Source organism: Vulpes lagopus, chromosome 6 (genome assembly GCF_018345385.1).
Source record: "Vulpes lagopus strain Blue_001 chromosome 6, ASM1834538v1, whole genome shotgun sequence".
Taxonomy (NCBI): Eukaryota; Metazoa; Chordata; class Mammalia; order Carnivora; family Canidae; genus Vulpes; species Vulpes lagopus.
The window spans coordinates 115089778-115113009 of NC_054829.1; the positions used below are offsets into that span (position 1 = coordinate 115089778).

The window sequence follows — 23232 nt, forward strand, 5'->3', positions numbered from 1 at the left end:
GTGAGGAGGTAGAAAATATAAGCAAAATCGTCCTCTAAGGATTCCACGTGTTCAGCATGTCCAGATATACAAAAACCTCTTTAAAAAATAAACAATGAGAAAAAAGATCCACAAAATAATAATACTAATACTAATACTAATAAGGTTTTACCTTCTTGTGATTCTTGTAAACATTCCTGTGGGCAAATCCCTTTCCACAAAGCTTGCATTTGTAAGGCTTATCTTCACTGTGTATCACTTTATGGGCGCCCACTTGATCGAGCCTCTTGAAAGATTTATTACAAATCTCACAATTATAGGGTCGTTTTTCTGTGAAAAAAATGAGTGAAGACAATCTCACATCTATATAAAGGTAAGGGATAAAAAGGGAAATAGCCTTACCATATATTACTTCTTATGGATAAGTCAACTAAGACATGATTGAAACAACTGAAAAAAAAAATCTACTTACCAATCCATTTATGTTAGATATGTGGGCCTATTCACAGAAGAAATGTGAGCTAGTTCTTTAATATACCTATATGGTAAACTACATGTATAAAATAGCTTAAATGTGAGGATGAAATTTAAATTCAAGGAAAAAAAAATCTTACTTCCAGATGAAAATTCTGCTGATAGGCGTGAGTTTAAACAAGGGATACAACTTCAAACACCATGAGTAGCCTGACAGCAATAAAAAAGTAAACGACAGACCTGCCTACTACTCAAACAAGTGGATCCGATACAGGCACAGCTTCAATTCTCAGCAAAGACTACACACTTAAGTTGTATAAAATCCATATTTATGCAATGTTCATATAATGTTGACCATTAGACTTAAAAATTACTGTTTGTTTCAAACAAAGCATATCTGAACAGATCACCAGTGTGTGATCTATATTAATTTGCCAAAATATCTTTATCTGTCTCCAAGCAAAGTAGATATTCAAAAACACTCTGACTTCAATGGCCTCCAATTATAGACATTCTAAACCCTAGAGATTTCATAGAGCAAAATTTATTCTCAGATCTTATTTTTTTAAATCTGTATAATAGACCTATCACTCAAACTTGACTTAAAATGAAACCATGGCTTTAAAAACCTATATTCTCAAAATGTATTTATAAATTTCTCACGAACACTTATCGCTACCTTAGTTAGAATGCAATTTAGAAATTTAGAAGCTATAATTGTTGAATTCCTCCTAAAAAGTCAGACACTACGCTAGCACAATACATAATGATCTCATTTAACCTTCACAGCAATTTTGAAAGGTAGATACCTTTCACAGATAAAGAACAGAATCTAAGGCTCAGAAAGATTAAAAATTAAATGGTGACTCTGAAGGTCATCTAAATGATATGACTTTGATATCATTTGAAAGCCAAGGTTCAACCACCTTGGCTTTATAGAAGTCTAGAGAGGCTAATAAGTAACTTGTGCAAAATCACACAGCTAAAAATTTTTAAAAAATAAAATAAAAAAATTTTAAAAAAATCACACAGCTAGTTTTTGGCCAACCTAGAACTAAGAGCCAGGTCTCCTGATTACTACTCTCGGAGCTCCTGAAAATGACAAAGTGAATCTTTCATAGTGATTTCAATACAAATGGAAAAATAAATATTTTACCTGAGTGAGTGATCATATGACGTTTTAGCTGATTAGCTGATATAAATTTCTTCATACATTCCTGACAATCAAATATCTCATGAATCTGTAAAAGGTTAAGTGGACAGTTAACTCTCAAACCCAAATAAATTAGATAGAGCTCAAGTAAAAGTATAAACACGAGGGTAGCTTCTACTGTAAAAATTATGTATTATAATTCAGTTCTAATTTGTTCACACTGTTGTATATTAGCTGAAAATGCAATGAACATGTTACCTAGTAAAAACATATCATTAAAAGAAAATAAAGATTGTAGCACACTATTTAAATATGTGATTAGCTGACCTATTTGGTGCATGTTAAATTTCTACACTCTATAAAAAGTTCTACCTAATTTACATTAACTCTTTTTGTTAGGCATAAATTTAGATTTGAAAATATGTAACCTCTAGGCAATAGTGTTACCTTTACAGTAGTTAAATGGTTTTAAATTTAAATGTATACAATGCAGAGCAAAACTTTAATTACCATGAAAGGCAAGAAGATATATAATTCTGAAAAACACTTAGCTCACAGTGAAATTCTTACATGAGAGGAAGACCACAATAAAAAGAAAAGATCAAAAACCATAGTAAGTAAGAAGAGGAGGAGTATAACCTTAACAAACAACTGGCTAAATAATTATTACAACTGGATATTAAGTTTAGCTCTTTTCCTCTCATACACTAAATCAGAGAAATCACATAGGTGGTATGAAAAGTAGAAGCCCAGCTTATTATCAGAAACAATGCGCAAAGTTCTAAGAGGAATGTATTGCAAGAAGTCTTATATTAGAAATGTCGATCACTGCAATGAACAAGAGCATCATACTGTTTTGCAGAAGATTCAAAAAGAACTTTAGTAAAGTTACATTTATGTTTCAACCTCATTAAAGTAAAGGTAAAGCTCACAACACTAAACACCAGACAAGCAAAGGCCCTTTTGCAGAAAGCCAAGGTACTATGCTTATTCCTGCAGAATAACTAGGGCCTTGTGGACTGAAGTCAGGGCAGAGTACTATAAACTGGTACAGCAATGAGTAAAGAGTGGAGGACTGGGTGGTATCCTGGTAAATGGCTCCCTTGATAGAAGTGGTCATGGATGAACTCAAGACAGAGAGAGTGAAAAGGGGAGACAAGGCAGGGGAACAAAAGCTAGGGTAAAGTTAACAGATCCTAGGTCTACAGTCTGTGCCTTAATTCTATGGCCAACCATATGGCAAGTCTGAGGCTTCCAACCCATCTTCTGCTTCTTTGAGATCTGATTCTTGGTGAGTCAGGAAACTCATTTGGGAAAAGCAGAGAAAAGGGAGATAAGGCAGAAGCAGAACAATGTCTGCCCTCTGCTTACATACAGTGCCACCTAATCTCAATTAGTGAATATATGGAGTCCAGAGAGTACTACGATTCCTCAGAAAATAATGTGGGATCTGCATTAGTACTACGAAAGCAAGCACTACAGAGTACAAAAGAAAAACTTTCAGCCTGAGCCATTTTAAAGACAGCCTCTTCAGTCATCAAAGACCCTCTCTGTGGCTTTGGTTGAACAACTATGTTTAAGGAGCAAGATATTATATGTAATGTTTACTTAAAGATAGTAAGAACAGATTTATATTCTTAAACTCTTATGTTTCTGTAATATATGCCTTTTATAACAACATGCCCTTAAAAAGATGATATGCCTTCTGAATCATAAATAAATGAAAATATATTTAGTTTATTTTCATTTTAATATGAAGTCTATGTTAATATATAAAATTTTTAAAATCATTCATCCATATATAAAATGTTAACTGTTAAATAAAATACTGCAGAATAGTAAGTACCATTCACTTCTTAACTCTAGTGGTTCCTGAAACATGAACTATTTTTAAAGATTCAATTGAATGGATTTTTCATCATTATAAAATAAAATTTCACTGTACCTGAAAGTATTTTTGCATTGACCACCTTACTTACAGTGGAAAATTAAGGCCAAAACTATTTTTAAAAATCCTAAAAAAAACTTAACAAAGCAATCAAATTTCAAATGAAAATGATAGGTAATATGATTTATTTATGCCTAATGTTAAATAAAGCACAATTTTAAAATGTCCAGCTTACTAATTGATATGGAGGGTAATAACTTACAATTTGAAGTTCCTAATTAAATACTTTTCAAAAATGATCATAGTATGTTTTATTATAATATAGGATAGTATAGAGCAATGTAAGATACTCTTCTAGACTATTGAATTTAATAGTAATTTGAATTTAATAGTAATTTGGCATGTTCATAGGGTACCCTCTACTGGCAAGGGTAAATACTGCAACCAAGCTCTATTAGACATTCAACATCCTCAACTCTTAAGAATACAGTCAAAAATGGGAGTCAGTAAAAGCTTCCTATGGATTCAAAAAGGCTAAGTTAGAGGAGCTATGCTGTAATGAAGGAAGCATTGAGCTAATAAGGTCTTTGCATTTTGCAGAGATAACAGGAGTTCTGTGTTCTACCATCACCAAGTAATAGCTACCAAATATTCCTTGGGGAAAAGGTTCTTATGTTATAAAAAAATAAATGGAAAAGAGAACATTTTTCAGAAATATGCCCCACAACCAACTTTGCAGAAACATCCTATTTGGTAAAATCTTTCATTTGGTGAAACATCTTTAACTTCTTAAAATTTAAACAGACCAGAAATACATACAAGTAAGAAGATGATATTTAGAAAATATCTACTCAATTGGATCTAATCTTTTTGTCTCTGAAGCCATACAGGTGAAGTGAGCAGCACAAATACTAAAATTGAAATGATACAGTGAAGATTAGCAATGGTCCATGCACAAGAATTATACACAAATTCTTCAAGTGTTCCATATTTTTGAATAATTCTATAAGAAAACCATTTGGAAACTGGAAAAAAAAGTCTCATGGCACTTAGAGAAAAAATTAAAAGGCACAGATCATCCCAAGTCACATTTAATAAAAGAGAGAACAGGAGTCCAATGTTAAAGGGAATGTTAGGGACCAAAGATGACACCCAAAATCTTCACTTTCCACTACTTGTTACGTTATTTCCCAAGAATCAAAATCACCCAACATTTAAAATATAACCTCAGACATCTTTGCAATCTAACTATCTCATGTGTTTATAGATTAATTCCATGCCACATGGTTAGAGGTATTAGAGTGAATATCATATGAATGTTAAAGCCCATCAGATTACTTTGGAATATGCCAATATACAAATAAAGAGATAAATTCATTTTGTAAACCATAAGAAAAGTAAAATTTTACATTCACTAGTACCATCTCCTCTCTTCTTCAATATTAAGTCACTAAAAGAAAGTATGTTCATAGATCTTCTGAAAAAATGTGAAATTAAAAATAATCATCCATATTTATTATAATATAAGATAGTTTGATATATACTAATTTTTCTAAATGGCTATAATAAGAACAAAAATCTAAATTCTACTTTAGTTCTATTCTATTATAAATTCTATTAACTAATGTTGTTAGGGTTAATAACTACAATGTATTTTTCAGGTTGACTTTCCACATTAAAATAGCCAAAAGCTTTATGCTTATTATAAAATGTATTAAATTAGTTTTCTGCTAATATAAACATTCATTTTCCCTGCTAACAACACTTTGACATACTTGTACATTATTATAAGTTCTTCAAAATAATGAAGCTCTTGTCTTTGTTTTGCCATACTTAACTATACTACGCATCCATTTTATTTTTTATGCATCCATTTTAAAAACTAGATGCCACTGCAGAGCATATTATAAATACACAAAACTGTATGTTTTCATCAAATATATGGTATTTCCTGAGCAAACAGCAACTAACAAAGCTTGAAACTAAAGTGACATGTTGCAGTGAAAGGCTCAGCTAGACCTAATACTTTGCACTGGAGAAATACTTCTACTAACTCTGAACAAGAAACAACTCAAAATATATTTTTGCAAGAGTTTACTTTTCTGCATATAAATCATAAATTTTAGAATATGTTAGTGTATAAATTAATGACAAAGCACTGGCTTTACAATAAAAAAATCAACTAAAAATTTTCATGGCTGACACTATAAATGGCTAAAAGATCTTATACTCTGATGAGCATTAATCTTTATCTTACTGACCTTTCTATGTTCTTGTAGGCTTGATGGTGAAGAACACTTTTTATTGCACACTGAACATATGAGCTTTTTCTTAGGATCTCCTAAAATGCAAATAAAATGCCATCATGATTTAAATGAGAATATTAAGAAGAACATCAGATACAATGTTCTAGGTGATATATAATTTCTAAACAGGTATTTCATCTTCTTAGAATTCCAAAACTTTCAGTGTTATATCCATTAAAACTGAATTTTAAATTCTTTCTTCTTTTTTTTTAAGATTTTATTTATTTATTCATGAGAGACACAGAGAGAAAGGCAGAGACATAGGCAGAGGGAGAAGCAGACTTTCTGCAGGGATCCTGATGTGGGCAGGACTCGATCCCAGGACCCCGGGATCACACCCTGAGCCAAAGGCAGATACTCAGCCACTGAGCACCCCAGGTGCCCCTAAATTCTTTTTTCTTAAATTTGAAAAATATTCACCATGATATACCACCTTCTACATAGATAAAATAGGTCTTTCACTTTTCCATAAAACTAATGTAAAATTAAGAGTTTTGCACAAATTACATGAAAAATTTTACTTGAAATTAATCAAATATATTTATACAAATGTGGATTTATTAACTTACAAGTTGATTTTACTAATTGCTTTAAATTTTAACAACATTTCATTTAATCATCTGGGTTTTCTAAGATATAATTCATAAATTATTCTTTCTAACACTAGATTCCTATAGAATCTATGAGCATACACTCTCTCGTCTTAATATTAAAAATCAGAATAAAATCTAATCAAGTAAAATAAAACATTATACTAGTATTCATATCAGTATACAAATTAAAATACAATTTTTTTTCTTCATAGTGATTATAGTAGCTTATTTCATATTTCAAATTTCAACAGTGGTTCTAGAAATGAAGACTCAATAGAACAGTTTTTAAAATATGATGTAATAACAGTATCATCTGTGTACTACCACAAATAACTAGAGTGTTTTTTCAATTTTTAATTAATTTCAAATATACAAAAAGTAAACAAATGATACAATGAATCACCATGTATCCATCACCTGGCCCCAACAGTGACAAATCAAGGGCTATCCCTGCCCCAACCTCAACCCCATCTACTCCACCATTTCTCTATTATTTTGAAAAAAATCCAAAATAAGTTTTAAAAAGTATTACAAAATGTTTTTTATCATAGGACTGTGCTTATGAAAGAAAAACACTTCTAGAAAAAGAAAATTATGAATTTTTGTCTCCTTCAAGTTACTTATTCCATATAATACACTATTTTTAGCATACTGAATATTAGAACCAAGAAAATTTTTCCTTGTGACTGACAAGCAAATACGGCTATTAAAGGAGAAAATTCTCCTAAGCAAAATGAGTATCTCTGTACATATAGACTGAATATACAACATGCCACTGAGAAAGAATATTTTCTAGCTCCCACTAGCTGTCACTTCCTTCAATCCATAGTCTTTTATTGCTCTATTTTATCCTTCGTACCAGCTGTCCTTGAGACTAGACCCTATCCTTTCCAAACAGTTAAGTGAGAGCCTGAGGGAGAGAAGAAAGAACTGAGACATCCCCAATCACATCTCTTACTTTAGCTCCATCTTCCTGCCACTGTCCCTGCAGGCAGAATCAGAGGCAATAAATACATCATAACCCCATCCCTATTCTTCAACCTTTTCTCTCCTCATGCCTTTCTGTTTTTCATCCTAGAACAGAAATACTAGTTTCTGTGAGAGAAAAAAAAAATTTTAAAACCTTATGACAATGTGCCTGAGAGTGTAGATAGATATTATCTCCCATAAATACAAAAACTCTCAGTTTTAGCATCCACAAAATCTTTTTTTTTTTTTTTAATTTTATTTATTTATGATAGGCACACAGTGAGAGAGAGAGAAGCAGAGACACAGGCAGAGGGAGAAGCAGGCTCCATGCACCGGAAGCCCGACGTGGGATTCGATCCCGGGTCTCCAGGATCACGCCCTGGGCCAAAGGCAGGCGCTAAACCGCTGCGCCACCCAGGGATCCCAGCATCCACAGAATCTAAGCAAAAGAAAAAAAAATGGAAGTGGGTTAAGGAAGTCAGCCCTAAAAAAAAAAAAAAAAAAGGAAGTCAGCCCTTCACTTCCTATTTCCTCCTGGGTAACTGTGAAGGTCCTTAGGACTCCAGCTTCCCTAGGTTGAAAAACAACAGCACCTACAAAGCCATAACTAGACTTTGTACTATTTTAGTTTTGCTATATTCAGGTAAGTCTGAATTTTTTACTTTCAGATTCAACTTACAAAAGTATGCAGGAACACATTATTTACAACTGTAGGAGACATATGAGAAATTAATACAATTGCACTGAATACAGAGTCACCTAAGTATTGTGAGTTTCAGTACAATGGGGGTTAAGTATGCTCCCAGGCATTCTACAGTCATGCGTGTGAACACTGCTTTGTTTGCTATTCTGAAGGTGGAATATCCTTTCTCCAAATGTCTGTGTATCTCACAGAAGAAAGGGGAGAAGCAAGAGAGAGTTGTGAATGAGAGACAGACTGTGTACTAATCCCAACAAAGCTATGTATAGTAATCCCTGATTAAATATGTACGTTCCATATTTTGTATGTTTCCACATAGAAACATAGAAATATTAAAAATTTCCTTTTATAAATTATTTCCTACAAAGTCACATGAGTTTCCAGAATCAGTAATATTATAATATCCAAGGCCAATTACAAGAAGCCTCAAAGAAATTATGCTTATAGCATAGCCTGAAAACCACATGCTCAATAACAAGAATGCAAGTTTCCAGAGTTTCAATATGCATCTGGTTTTTTACTTAGTTCAGCAAAGTTAACTTTAAAAATGACATGAAAGATTTGTTATAATACATTGCAGACAGAGATGGAGAAAATTAAGAACAGCACTTTAAACATAACAGCTTAAAAAAAAACGATCAAGACAAGTCTATCAAAAAATTATGCTTGCCTTTTGTAAGCATAGGAAAGGCCCAAGTAAAATGAATTCAGAAAAATGCCATCTTCCCTAAATCAGCCACATATTCTTCTAAAGGGAAAAAAAGAAGTCAGAACACTGTAAAGTCCTACTGATATCATTGTGAAGCTATGTTTTGCAAGGCCTTACTTTCTACCTCCCAGAGCTTTCATATACAGTTCAGACTTAATATGCAGCCCAAACAGTGATGCCAGGTGGGAGCCAGTAGTCACACTAATACTGGCTTCTATACAACTTTAACATTAAAGGAGATACTTTTTGGAAAATGAGCAAACAGAGCATACAGAAGCTGAGTACTGATTATCCTGTTCTGGATGTGAGAGTAAGTAAGATGGAAGAAGAGAAACCCACTTTCCTCATATCCAGAGAAACATTTTTCCACACATTTCCCAGAAACACATAGGATATGAGGAGTTCCACAAACATCGGCCTCCTTTAAGGAAAAGATACTAAGGAAGTAAAAAGTTAACTCTGATGATACAGCCATCTGTTGAACTCAGGGCAATAGATTCTATCCCTAAACCAAACTACATTTTTACCATGTGCTAAACAGATACAATCTAAGTGATAGTCAAATCTGTATTTGTTTTATTGTTTAGCTGGCCATTAGAAGGAATTCACAGAGTGCCTGCTTTATTAATCCAAATACATTCAATTCCCATGTCAAAATGCAGCTAGTAATTTTCTCCAATATAGGAGAAATATAAATTAAAAATGGAATTTCACTGTAAAAATATTAAGGCACAAGAGTACCCTGAGTTCACATTTCACCTTTAAATTGTTATTTAAAAATATTAATTCTTAATACACCTGCCGACCAAGCTTAAGTAGGTTCTAGCTTAGGTTTCTGGCTCTGATGACTTCAGACAAGGAAAAATGATAAATACTGCTGAAATCAACTTGAAAAAGAAATAGTGTTCAGTGAAAGAAAAAAGTCGACAGCCAGAGCCTCACATCTGTGTGAGTACAATGCAAAAGCAAGCTCTCTCCTCAAGAACAAGAATTATAAACAGATCACTGCAGCCTGGGGAGAGGAGGCCCCTTTAAAAATGACCCTGCAGGGACTTCTCACCAGCATGGACGTTTTCCTGGTGTCTTCTGAGGGCATCCTTGCTCTTCAGCCTCTTCCCACAGCTGTCTGCCTTGCACACAAACCTGGCATCCCCCCGGCAGGTCTCCTGGTGCTGCTCAAAACTGCAAGACAACCAGGAATGGGGAAAAGGGTGAAGAGACAGTGAAGATCTATTGAAGTAATTCTTAAGCCTAATCATGGCAGGCTTTTGCAATGCATGCTCTCTAGCAGAGTTTGTGGGTCATGTCATGCATTACCTGAGCAGGTGAAAAGGAAAGTACTTAAATTCCCCCAGCAGCCTTATGATACTAAATCGCAACAAAGCTCGGACAGCACACATGCTAAAAATGACCCACAACTATATAACAGCCATCTGAGAACTCAGACACAAAACCTCGATGCTGAACTGAAGGAAGAATTGCAAACAGAGCACTGAAAACTTCGTGAAGAATCCTTCAAACTGCTTTTCACTGTGCACTGAAGAACACTAAGGGGAAATAGGAAAAAAAAAGAAACAAACAAAAAGAAATAAAGACTGGAAGCATAAGACAAAAACCTATGAAAATCTACTTTAAATAAAATTTTCTTTGTGATCTCGTTTTCATTCTGTCTTTTGGTCTTTGAAATTTTTAGTAGTACCTCATTTAACTGTAAGACCCAGCTCAGCAAAAGAATCTTTGGTGTATCTTCAATAAAAGCTGACTAGAATGCAGTTGTAAAGTCTATTCACTGAAAAGTATATAGCCTGTTGCTTTTTTTTTCAAGAGCCTAGGATAGAATTTCCAAATGTTGAATCTCTTGCTATTATAAAAGTTTAAGTTTTGAACAGGAATTGTTCATTTCAAATTTCATAATCCAAGTAGATGCATATATGAAAATCATATTAATATAAAATATAGCATGTTTCAGAATTTTACTTTAATAAAAAGATGAAACAAATAAATCTGTATGAAAGATTTCTTGCTCATACACAAGATGACATTCTTAAAATAAAATTATATGTATCTACTCACTTTCAATTATTAATGACACTGTAAAAATATTTAAGTAAAAAGATAACTCTATGCTATTAATAAAAATAGTCAAAATAATGTGTGCAGAGCAATGTGTGGCATCATTTAATTCATCTTAATAGTGTTCCTCCTACACTGTTATGAAATAAACAGTGCTTCTTCCCCAAAATGTCGCTGTATTCATTATACTCTGAACCCTCTCCATTTCTTAAACTTTTCTTTTACTGATTTCAGAGGGATATCATATGCAGACAACTAAAACTTGATCTGCAGCCTCCAAGCACTAACTAAATTATGCATAACTGAATTTCAGATTAGGAAGCCAATGAGCTTGATATTTAATAGCAAGTAATTAAATGGGCAAAGGTGTTTACTTGTTGAAATTCATAATCAGGACATTTCAAAAATCAACATGTTATACGAAGAAAAGATAAGTTAATGACAATGACAATACAGAATGCTTATTTTCTTCTCTCCCTCTGTCTCTTTCACAAGCACACACACATACACACACACACTCACTGGTTAGAAACTGAAACGAATCAAATGGAATAGTTAAAAAAGTGTTAACTTAGAATTTTAGATACTCTTTGCTGTACGCACTGTCTTTGCAAAGCCTGCTTAACTGGGAATTTCTTCCCACAGTTCTTGCACTTAAATTCTTTCTCTTCGGTAGGTTTCTGGTGTAATGTCTGAAGATGCTCAGCAAGAATTTCCTCACTGGTAAAACTCGAGTCACACTGGGGACAAGCATAGTCCTCTTTACAGCCAAGGCAATCTGCACATTTACAAGGAAACAGACTTATAAGACAAAAATTAAGAGCCAATTTTATCCTCATTTTAAAATCAAAATTAATTGTGTTTAATAGTATCAGAATAGTAAATGCTTATTATCTCTACCAGTATTAATAATGTTATCCACGAAAAGTAATAGGAAGTATCACCAAAGAAAAATGCATTATCTTTTAATTCATTTCTCTTGTGTGTCAGCAAATTAATACAAAACCAAAATCAAGTTTTAATTTGCCCTGTCATGTTAACTTTTTACATCAGAGTTATTACAAATGTCGAATGAAAAAGCAAAAGTTTTCCCTGAAACAGGTCATCTTGAGTTCACTGAGTACACAAAGAGAAAAAAATCCAACCAAGGCAAACTATGTGGAATTACCAAGGGGAATCTCACATATATGTGAAAAAGACCAAGGTCATAAAAACAGCACTCATTACGGCAGGTGTAGTCAGGCTCTACTGTGTCTCTAGCTTGTCAGTCCCTATGGACTGTCACAGCTTCACCCAAATCTCTCAAAGTGCACTATTTACATTACAGATTTTTTCTGATTATTAAATAAAATTAGATTTAGAAAATAAGAAAGTAAAAATGACTAATAATCCCATAATAAAGAGACAACCACTTAATATATTCTCACATCCGATTTGTCTTTTGTCCATTCCTATTGTATACACAGTCTAAGAATAACTACAGTTATGATCATACTTTTTATGCAATTTCATCTGTTGCTCTTTTTTTTCATTTGACATTTTCTCAATTCAAAAAAGAAAACGTAAGGTACTATATTTACTTAACTAAAACTCTCTATTATTTGACATTTGAGCAGACTTTTTGTTTCTTTTGTGTTGTCAGTTTGTTCTGTGTTTTGGGTTTCTATTGGGGGTTGCTTTTATTAAATAAAAACTGGTTTCTAAAATAAAAATAACAATAATGTAAGTACCTAATTCATATGTTTTAAAAATCTGTTTAAGTTTCTGTGGATTGTTTTTACAAAAGTAATGGGATTTAATATTTGTTAACTAAAGAAAAATTGGGATAATAGGTAAGCAAGAGACTCATTTTTAAGCTAAAACAGTGGACACAATAATAATACACCTGTCGGGGGGGGGTGACATTAAAAAAGTAAATACAAAAAGTATTTAGAATACAAAAAGTACATCATAGGAAATGTCAATAATATTGTAATTTGCATAAATAAATACCCCCAAAAAAGGAAATACAGAAATAATCCACATCACCCAAAGTCTGAAATTCAAAACAGCAAAATGCATATTTGAAAGAAGAGAAAGCCTGTCTACATCTTCCCCTTACATAATCCAAGTAAAATAAAGAAACAGAAGCAAAAACTGGCAATACAGGGAATGCTTACACTTTCTCAGCCAGCAGTAACATACAGTTAGAAGAGAAAATTCATATGAAAGACATTACTACCCTGAGGACTAAAGAAACTGGTGTCACTTCTGGAGTGGCTTCACTACACAAAATGAAAAAATACTCTCTGGTAAATTTCAGCCTATTACAAAATCTCAATACTTATAACATCATTCATATTTCTTTCAAACCCCATCAGGAGTAAAACACCACGTAACGGAAACAAGTCTCCATAATAATTGATTATTCCCCAGCAGATGGCAAACAAGAGACATCTCCTGGATTGCAGGACTGATCCAAGGAAGTCAAACTTAGAGTCAACACACTGTTTTTGGTTACCTGACTGAAACAACCTAACAATAGTGCAGCCCTCTACAATCAGAACAGAGACAGATTTCCAGAAACTACAGATTCTCTAAGGATCCTGGGCCCAGGAATAATCCCATAGGGCCCATGCAGCAGTGCTCTCTCTATACCTCTGCACTCGCCTTTCCCCGTGTGCAGATGAGAAAGTAAAGTCTCCAAAAGTCAGTGACTTGCTCAGTGACAAGCCTGATTAGTGGCAGATTCAGTGCTGGAGGGCAAAAATCCTCCTTACTTGCCACCACAGCAGACCAGTAGGAACAGTAAGAGCCAGGAGCTGGTGCTGACCATAGCAGTGCTGCAGGCACATCTATCACCCACGCCCAGCTCTCTCCTCCTGCTGGAAGAAAGATGGGCTTACAGCTGGGTATTCTCTGACAGTAGTTTTGACAAAAACTATCTTGACAACACCCTATTATAATGCATCTATATAATTCAACCCCACTTCAAACTTTATTTCCCCTACAACTCCCATTCTCTCAAATCCCAGTTAGAGGCAATACCTTTTCTGACAGCTGTTGATTGTCCTTTAGAATTTTTAACTTCCCCTTCTTTGATCATTGTCATAATTTGCTGTTCTTCCTCATCGGCCTCCATGTCACTGTCCAGGTAGCCAATCAGAAGCTCTGTGTCTGTTTCTATATCTTCAATTGCCAAATAGAAAATGTTTTCTCCTTCCTGAGACAAAATTAAGAAATATGTTGTTGTATGACAAAAATATCTCGATAATTTTAAAAATGCTGAACCATTCATTTGGTTTTTTTTAAAGATTTTATATATTTATTTATTCATGAGAGACACAGAGAGAGAGAGAGAGAGAGAGAGAGAGGCAGAGACACAGGCAGAGGGAGAAGCAGGCTCCATGCAGGGAGTCCGATGTGGGACTCGATCCCAGGTCTCCAGGATCAGGCCCTGGGCCAAAGGAAGACGCTAGACCGCTGAGCCACCCAGGCTGCCCTATTCATTTGTTTCTAATAGTGATTAAGAAATCATTTTAAGATACATTGAGTACCAGGTGCCCATTAAAAATTACTATCAGTATTTTTTTTTACATTTCCAACTGATCTAGATACTGAAAAAGGAAACTGACAATATTCAGTTACCTGGCAAATAAAATACAAATATATATTACAAATAGTGACATTAATATACATCAAAGGAAAGGCTAATTATCTAACTTTCTAAAAGTGAATTTCATATCATTAATTTGCCCAATGCAGTAACATCTTGTGGACAAGGCCTGTAAATGCAGCAAAAAGAAGTTTATTAAGTAATGGTGTCATTTCTGCATCTAGAGAACAATATGCTATCGGTGATCTAATTATGATTAATATTAAATTTAAACTAGAATATTAAAATTAAGCTAGAACTTTCACGTTATTAGACAGGGGAACTGCAAACGAACCTTAAAAGAATTTCCAAAACCCTGGTCCAGAAAGAGAACAAAGATCAGGCACCTGAGAGGTTCAAAGAATGGACTGAATCATCATGTGTACCTAAATTCCACTAAAATGACAGGAGAGCAGAAAAGAAGTTCCATTATCAACACACAAAAAATTTTAGAAAAGTCTAGTAGATTAGAAATCAGGGTTGAAATGATAGATAACCACTGCAGAAGAAATCTCAACCCATAACAGACAAGAAAAAGGTTACAAAGAAGAACCTACTTCCCAAGGAAACCCCAGAGAAACTTCACACTTGGAATGAACTGGTACACAAAACCCCTCTGGGCCTTCAGCCAATCACCAGGGAGGCCAGAACTGGGGCTGCTTAGCTTGCTGTCCCCAAGAGAAACACCCAGAGCTGCTGTCTTTTACATAGTTGAGGATTTGTTCTGGGAATTCCTTGTTTGGCTGCTGAGGATAAAGAGAAGCAAAGCATAGCCTGAATTTATTGAACCTTGGTGGTAGGCAAGGGGAGGAAAGGACGAGGACAGTAAGCTCGACCAAGGAGTGAAATTCAATAAGGGAGAGAACACAGAACAAAGCCTTCTCTCCCTTGGCATTATCACCACACTCCACACTCCTGTGAAGGAGGAGGAGACAGAGGAGGGGGAAGAGGGAAGGTGAGTGGGAGAAGGGGGAGGGGAGGAAGAGGAACCTATAGTGTGTGTGTGTGTGTGTGTGTGTGTGTGTGTGTGTGTACACAAGCAGAATCCTTGTGAAAAGTTGGAACAATATGCATCAGACTGTTAACAGTTATCATTTGGAGGTGGGGAGAAAAAGTAGTCTATATTCAATACGGTTTTAGGGTTTTTTGTTTTGGTTTTTACAATGAACAGAATCTTTGTAATTTTTTTTTAAATCTTTGTAATTTTTAAAACAATATATATTAGAAAATTCCATGGAAGAGACAGAAATGATGATCATATTCATCATTTTGGGCAAGAAAGGCTTGATGTAAAAGTTCAAAGCACTGAAGCAAATCTAACCATCAGCTACAGTTAATTAAAGGATGTTCCTGTAATAGTTAAAGCATCCTTGGAAGTGTTTTAATACCAAACCTCCAGAAACTATAAAGTTATTTGTAATTAAGAACATAATCAACTTCTATACAATTGTTACTTTTTTGTGCAATAAAAATAAACAAAAAACAACACAGACACTCAGCAAAAGAGAGGTCTCTTTCTAAATTAACTCAAAGTGGTAATTTCCAGGGTTTGGAAACCACTTACTAAGAGTTACCCAAAGCAACAAAGGACTCACCTAATGAAAATTTCAGAGCACAATCATAAATCTTAATACTTATCTGATCAATACCCAAGAAATTTAATTGAAATGTCTTTCCAGAATATTAATCATTAGTTTCATGATGGCCTTCATAGCAGCAAGAAAAGATAATAATTTTTAATTTTAAAACATGGTAACATTAACTTAAACTGCAATCATAAGACACAGCATGCCTATTTAGGGGCTCCATAACAGAAGAAAATTTTAATATACCAGTTAAAACCTCAATTTAGTAAGAGTAATAATAGCATTATAGCCACCAAGGACCAACCACATGTTTTGTCTGTTTGCCAAGATATGGTAAGAAGAGAAATGTCATTACAGGTATTTCTCCAATCTATTTATTTAATAGAAATCTCTAGGTACCTTTCTAAATATAATTCCTACCACTGCCCGAAATCTCCCCCTTCATTCACTACCACAATAGCTTTCAGAAATATCCCTAAACTTCTCTAATTTAATCACATAACAACTCTTCATTATATTGTTCGCCTTCAAAACTTCCCATTGTCAGAACCTGCCAGATTCCTAATCCCTGGAGCTCTTTTCAGCTCTTGGGGCAATATTTCTCACCTGTAGGCTCACCCCCAGGCCTAATTCTGTGCCCTTTGGCAAGGATTTAAAGGGTGGTGACCCAACATCCTGGGAACTCAGCAAGCCCCCATTGTCATTAGCCTGGCTCTGCCCTGGTATTCCAGCTTTGGGGACTACTTTGGTATTCTGATCCTGACATTTACCTCTCTTACTCTAGCTATCAATTTCTGGTCATCAAGTTTTTTAGGAGTTAACCCCTTCCTAAACTCTGCCTGGAGTCTGGGGTCCTGCTTATGGTTCCTGTTATGGGCTCCAGGTGATTTTGTTGAAAATGCTTGAGCTGGGGGCACCCAGGGTGGCTCAGTCAGTTGAACATCAGACTCTTGGTTTGCACTCAGGTTACAATCGCAGGGTCCTGAGATTAGGTTCTCCTGTCAAGCTCTGTGCTCAGCACAGTCAGCCTGACCCTCTCCCCCCGTTCTGCTCCTCCCCCTGCTTAATCTCTCGCTCTCAAATAAATAAATAAAGTCTTTTTTAAAAAATGCCTTAGCTGGGACGCCTGGGTGGCTCAGTGGTTGAGCGCTTGCCTTTGGCTCAGGGCATGATCCCGGAGTTCCAGGATCGAGTTCCACATCGGGCTTCCTGCATGGAGCCTGCTTCTCCCTCTGCCTGTGTCTCTGCCTGTCTCTCTCTGTGTCTCTCACGAATAAATACGTAAAATTTTTAAGAAATAAAAAAATAAATAAAAATGCCTTAGCTGAAAGAAGGCTGTTCAACATGATCTTTCAAAAAGCAAATTTTCTTTTTTAAAAAAGTTATTTATTTTAGAGGGAGAGAGAGACAGCGAGCATGACTGGGAGTCAGAAGGAGTAGAGGGCAGAAGGAGAGAGCATCTTCAAGCAGCCTCCCCGCTGAGCTAGCAGCACCACAGGAGGGGGTGCCAATCTCAAGACCCTGAGATCATGACTTGAGCCAATACCAAGAGTCCCATGCTTTATGGAATGAGCCGCCCAGGCACCTGAAAAGCAAATATTCTTCAACCAGTGGTTTTCATTGTGTTGGTAATCAGAATACAACCTAGATAAGTTACCCCAGTTATCCCAGCCCCCTCCCCCCCCTCCCCTTCCACAACCCTTTGTTCATTTCCCAGAGTTAGGAGTCTCCCTCTCTAATTTTTCCAACTCAGTTCCCCTCTTTCCCTTAGAATTCCTTTCATTATTTCTTATATTCCCCATATGAGTGAAACCATATAATGACTGTCCTCCTCTGATTGACTTACTTCACTCAGCATAATACCCTCCAGTGCCATCCACATCGAAGCAAACGGTGGGTATTTGTCCTTTCTGAGGCTGAGTAATATTCCATTCTATATACATACATCTTCTTTATCCATTCATCTGTGAAGGACACCGTGGCTCCGTCCACAGTTTGGCTATTGTGGACATTACTGCTATGAACATTGGGGTGCAGGTGTCCCGGCATTTCACTGCATCTGTATCTTTGGGATAAATAGCCAGTAGTGCAGTTGCTGGGTCATAGGGTAGCTCTATTTTTAACTTTTTGAGGAACCTCCACACTGTTTTCCAGAGTGACTGTAACAGCTTGCATTCCCACCAACAGTGTAAGAGGATTCCCCTTTCGGGGATGTCTGGGTGGGTCAGTGGTTGAGCGTCTGCTTTTGGCTCAGGGCATGATCCTGACGTCCTGGGATGAGTCCCATATCCGGCTCCCAGCATGGAGCCTATTTCTCCCTCTGCTTACATCTCTGCCTCTTTCTGTGTCTCCCATGAACAAAGAAATAAAATTTTTAAAAAAGAGAGGATTCCCCTTTTTCCACATCCGCTCCAACATTTGTTTTTTCCTGCCTTGTTAATTTTCACCATTCTCACTGGTGTGAGGTGGTATCTCATTGTGCTTTTGATTTGTATTTCCCTGATGGCAAATGATGGGTAGCATTTTCTCATGTGCTTTTTGGCCACGTGTATGTCTTCTTTGGTGAAATTTCTGTTCATGTCTTCTACCCATTTCATGATTGGATTTTTTGTTTCTTGGGTGTTGAGTTTAATAAGTTATTCATAGATCTTAGATACTAGTCCTTTATCTGATATGTCATTTGCAAATAGCAGAGCCTATTTCTAAGTAGAAGGAGTTGTACATATTTTACCATGTTCTTCTGCTAGTCCATATGTTATAATTTTTCTAGAATTAACGTGTTATTTTCGCAGTAAAAAAATAATAAGTAATAAACAGACCTTTATAAATAAATAAACTTGATGCCAAGCAGTGGTACCACTTAGTGACTAAACAGCACAGGCGTTGGGCGGGCTAGGGTTCAATGTCTCTTTCTATGATTAATTGGCTGTGTAACTGCAAACAGCTTCATCGCTCAAACCACCAGTTTCTTCATTTGCAAGATGGAGAAAATAACAGTGCTTATCTCATAGACTGATTTTAAGGAATAAGGTGCTTGGCACATGATGAGCATTTGTGAATGGTAGTCGCTATTATTATTATTATTATTTTTATTATTATTATTTTTATTAATTATTATCATGATGTAAAGCTTGAAAGCCTGTGGTTAAAATATTCATTTTATTTTCAAATTTATTTCAACCCAACTGTCAAATAAAGTTGCTCTGACAATGCTGCTTTTTACTAAATTTCATTTGGCCAAATTGATCTCAGCCAAAATATAATTCAATTCCACTGACTGCCTCCCAGAGCTCTGAATTGCTTTGGATTTCTGCTGCCACGCACTGTTCGCTTGTTAACATACTAATGCATCACTCTGGGATCACTCTGATCCCAACCACTTGTCTGAACTATATCTCAAGTGACCAGCCATCTGCTTTGTCTGCAACTGAAGAGTTTCCCAGATCATGGGGCTTTCAGAGCTAAAACTAAGAAGAGTTCTGAGCAAAACATAGCTTTTGGTCACCCTAATTATACCCATCATGTTCTCCAAAACCACATTCTTAACTCTACTTACAATTTCCTACCAATAATATTTATTGGGTCCATCCCCCAATCCCTAGTCTCACCTCAAGACTCTCAATAGACAGAACCAGCCATAACCCAAATATGGCTTCAACAGCATATCCAATAGACTCCCATAATCTGAACTCAGTTTGTCCTCTCATCTTCAAATATCCTTCAAACGAACCTGCCTCCTATTTTTCAGTCCAATTGGTATACTTCCTCTCAAAAACACTGGACTCATTCCTGCCTTAGTACAACTGCAAAGATGCCACCTGGCCTCTCTTACAACGCTTCATCATCATCATCTGAGGCACAGGTCATTTTTATCCTTCTCCATCTCTAATCTACTAAATGCATGTAGGTTCCAGGAGTTTTTCTATATAAAGTGTCTTAATTTTATGGGTCACTTATAATCCATTTCAGTATTTTTTGTCACTTAATTCATATGATCAGTGAAATTATAATATGTGTTGATATCATCTTCCCAAATATAATTTCCTCAAGGCAACAAACAAGAATTACCAAGGGTTTTTTTTCAGGGATAATAAATCTATTTTAATAACATTACTTTTGACAACTATTTGTACATGTATTTAAAGGTAACTTTTGACCCCTGGGCTCCGTTACAAATTGGGTACTGACCCGTCCTTGCCAGGAAGTGAGCAAAGCTGTTAACACCAAAAGTTGGCAAATCCCACCATCAGGGCAGGGTTATTTTACACTGTGTTGGGAAAAAATAACTAAGCATTTATATTTCTCATTGTACACCTATACATTGGTTTAGTTTGAGTGGCTCAAATTAAACAAATATAGATTTCATATGTACAAATATTATATCATGTATAGGTATATTGCATCTATTTTAAAAGGATAAAATTGGAAAGTCTGACTTGGCATGCATGAGAAATGTCAGAGAGGGAGACAGAACATGAGAGACTTCTAACTCTGGGAAACAAACTAGGGGTGGTGGAAGGGGAGGTGGGCGGGGGGTGGGGGTGACTGGGTGATGGCACTGAGGGGGCATTGCCCACAGCATTAGCTGTACTCATTACAGTTGCTCAACATTTGACAAATAATGAATAGTAAAAAAAAAAAGCATATTAAGATGCTTGTGTCTATAGAAGAAAAACACTTATTAATAAAAGTTTACTAAAATAAATAAGTAAATAAATAAATAAATAAATAAATAAGTAAAAGTTTACTGATATTTTCCTTTATTTGACTTTGGTAATAGGCTATTACAATAAGCCAGGTCACAGATAGTGATGACTTGGGAATATTATGACAGGGGAATAGTGGAGATGGGGAGAAGTAATCAGTATGATCTGAAGAGAAAGCAGATGCTATTTCCTGACAGAATGTGCATGCAGTATGAGAGTAAAAGGTTTAAGGATGAGTCCAGGGTACTACGGTTTTCCCTCAAGCATTCACAGATGTTACTCTATTTAATGATAATTCTTGGGATGCCTGGGTGGCTCAGCAGTGGTTGAGTGTCTGTCTTTAGCTTAGGGCATGATCCTGGAGTCCTGGGATTGACTCCTGCATTGGGCTCCCTGCATGGAGCCGGTTTCTCCCTCTGCCTATGTCTCTGCCTCTCTCTGTGTGTCTCTCATGAATAAGTAAGTAAAATCTTTAAAAACATTGAAAGGAAAATTTCCTGTTGAAAAATAATAATAATTCTTCTTAATGTTCAAAATAAAACACTAACTACAGATTTTTGCTTTGAATCAATATCTTCTCTGTATATTTCAACATATTTTCACGTGTTCCTTCACTCATGTGCCAAAGAATATTAATCAACTCATTTTTAAAAAAATATTTTATTTATTTATTTGAGATGGAAAGAACGAGATAGAACAAGCATGAGCTGGGGGTGAGCAGAGGGAGAAGGAGAAGCAGATTCCCTGTTGAGCAGAGAACTCATGTGTTGTTTGATGCCAGGACCTTGGGATCTTGACCTGAGTCGAAGGCAGAAGCTTAACCAAATGAGCCACCCGGATAACCCAAATTCAGCCACTTTTAAAGTTAACTACTATTCTTCAACAAATCTACACAGAGTCATTTATAATTCCCAACCAAAAAATAAATCATTTTAGTAACAAACTACTTGCAAAGCTCTTCCTTTGGACTGATAATCGATTCAAATAAGTAAAGTACAGGAGAATGTTGATCTGTTTCTCTGAATGACACACAAAAATCATGGTGGCTTACAGTTTTATTAGATTCAACATTTTGGTAGTAAAATCTCATAGAGAATTCAGATTTACAGGCAAATTTGCACATACAAGAGCTTCTCTGAATGTCCTAGTTGTTAGGGTTTTTCAAACAAACTTAGGAAATGAAGATAAACAAGCCCAGAAAAATGTAGTAAGTAACCTGGCTGGAATGATTCAACAGGAAAACTGGAGATAGTGCCTTATGGTAGAGCTGCTACAGAGTATTCTCTTGAGGCGGGTGCTCTGCCAAAATCCTAATGCACCACAATGACCGTTTTTGAATTCATAAAGTATGGAAGGGTTGCCATATAGTGTTATATCCAACTGTCATGAAGTTGAATGATTACCTGTATGCATATAGTCTTTAAAAAATACTATCATCAGTGTCATTACCTCTTTCCTTACTAGTAACCTACTCTTACCTCGCTAGAGTGTCTTAGCTGATTGGGAAGTTCCAACACAGGAATCAGTACATAGTGATGGAATCAGCCCCTATGCCAGAATAAAAACTCAGGTCTAGAGAAGAATAAGGAGAAAGACTGGACGATGGGCTTTAGAACTAGACTAGGAACTGACACTACTCTCCTACTTTCTGCCTATGTAGATATCCTTCCTTATCCCATGGGCCTCAATTCCCTCATCCATAAAGCAGAAAATAGAAAACTTATTTATGCCTTGGATCGTATTGCTATTTTCCAATAAGTGGCTAAGAACACATAAAAGAAACAACAATACCTCACATCGATATAGCACTTGGCAATTGTCTAAAAATATCACGTACTTTATCAGGCTTTCACCTTCTGAGAGATGGATGAAAAAGTCAAGTGCATTTCCAAGTACACTGGGTGGAGAGACTCTGCCTTGGAATCAGATAGACCTGACTTGGGATTCTGGTATACAACTTATTAGCAATGTATCCTCAGGAAAGGTTATCTTAACTTCATTTATTACCTTATCTACAAAATAGGATCAATAGCACCTACCTAAAAGAGTAATTCTGGATTAAAAAATTCAAAAAATATCAGGAAGGGAGACAGAACATAAAGACTCCTAACTCTGGGAAACGAACTAGGGGTGGTGGAAGGGGAGGAGGGCGGGGGGTGGGGGGATATGGGTGACGGGCACTGAGGGGGACACTTGACGGGATGAGCACTGGGTGTTTTTCTGTATGTTGGTAAATTGAACACCAATAAAAATTAATTTATTAAAAAAAATTCAAAAAAATCTGGGTCCATCTCCCAGAAGAACACCTCCAAGCTGTGCACATTTTACCAATGGGAGAATTGAGACTAAGTGATGATAAACAATTGTAAAGCTCACACTTAGCAAATCCTAGAGCCAGCCTATAACTAGAACCATGAGAAGAACTGGCGTAGTGAACTCAGGAGTGAAATAGAATGAGTTAA

At 35.7% G+C, this 23232-nt stretch overlaps 1 protein-coding gene and 1 non-coding gene across 4 annotated transcripts in view; one reads left to right on the top strand and one right to left on the bottom strand.

Moving 5' to 3' along the window:
- Nucleotides 1-23232, bottom strand: part of PRDM5 (PR/SET domain 5) — a 202698-nt gene that overhangs the window by 93122 nt on the left and 86344 nt on the right. For 2 of the 3 annotated variants that reach the window (XM_041758534.1, XM_041758535.1), the window contains exons 4-9: nucleotides 13872-14046; nucleotides 11448-11622; nucleotides 9832-9953; nucleotides 5756-5835; nucleotides 1610-1694; nucleotides 152-309 (exon numbers count right to left, since the gene is read on the bottom strand). In XM_041758534.1, the coding sequence (XP_041614468.1) occupies nucleotides 152-309; nucleotides 1610-1694; nucleotides 5756-5835; nucleotides 9832-9953; nucleotides 11448-11622; nucleotides 13872-14046 (795 nt within the window). Of the gene's footprint in view, nucleotides 1-151; nucleotides 310-1609; nucleotides 1695-5755; nucleotides 5836-9831; nucleotides 9954-10225; nucleotides 10319-11447; nucleotides 11623-13871; nucleotides 14137-23232 lie in introns of those variants that run through there. The other variant, XM_041758533.1, reaches the window with a different exon arrangement.
- Nucleotides 4385-4489, top strand: LOC121494002. Its single transcript, XR_005988650.1, has one exon. It is a non-coding gene; the product is annotated as a U6 spliceosomal RNA (small nuclear RNA).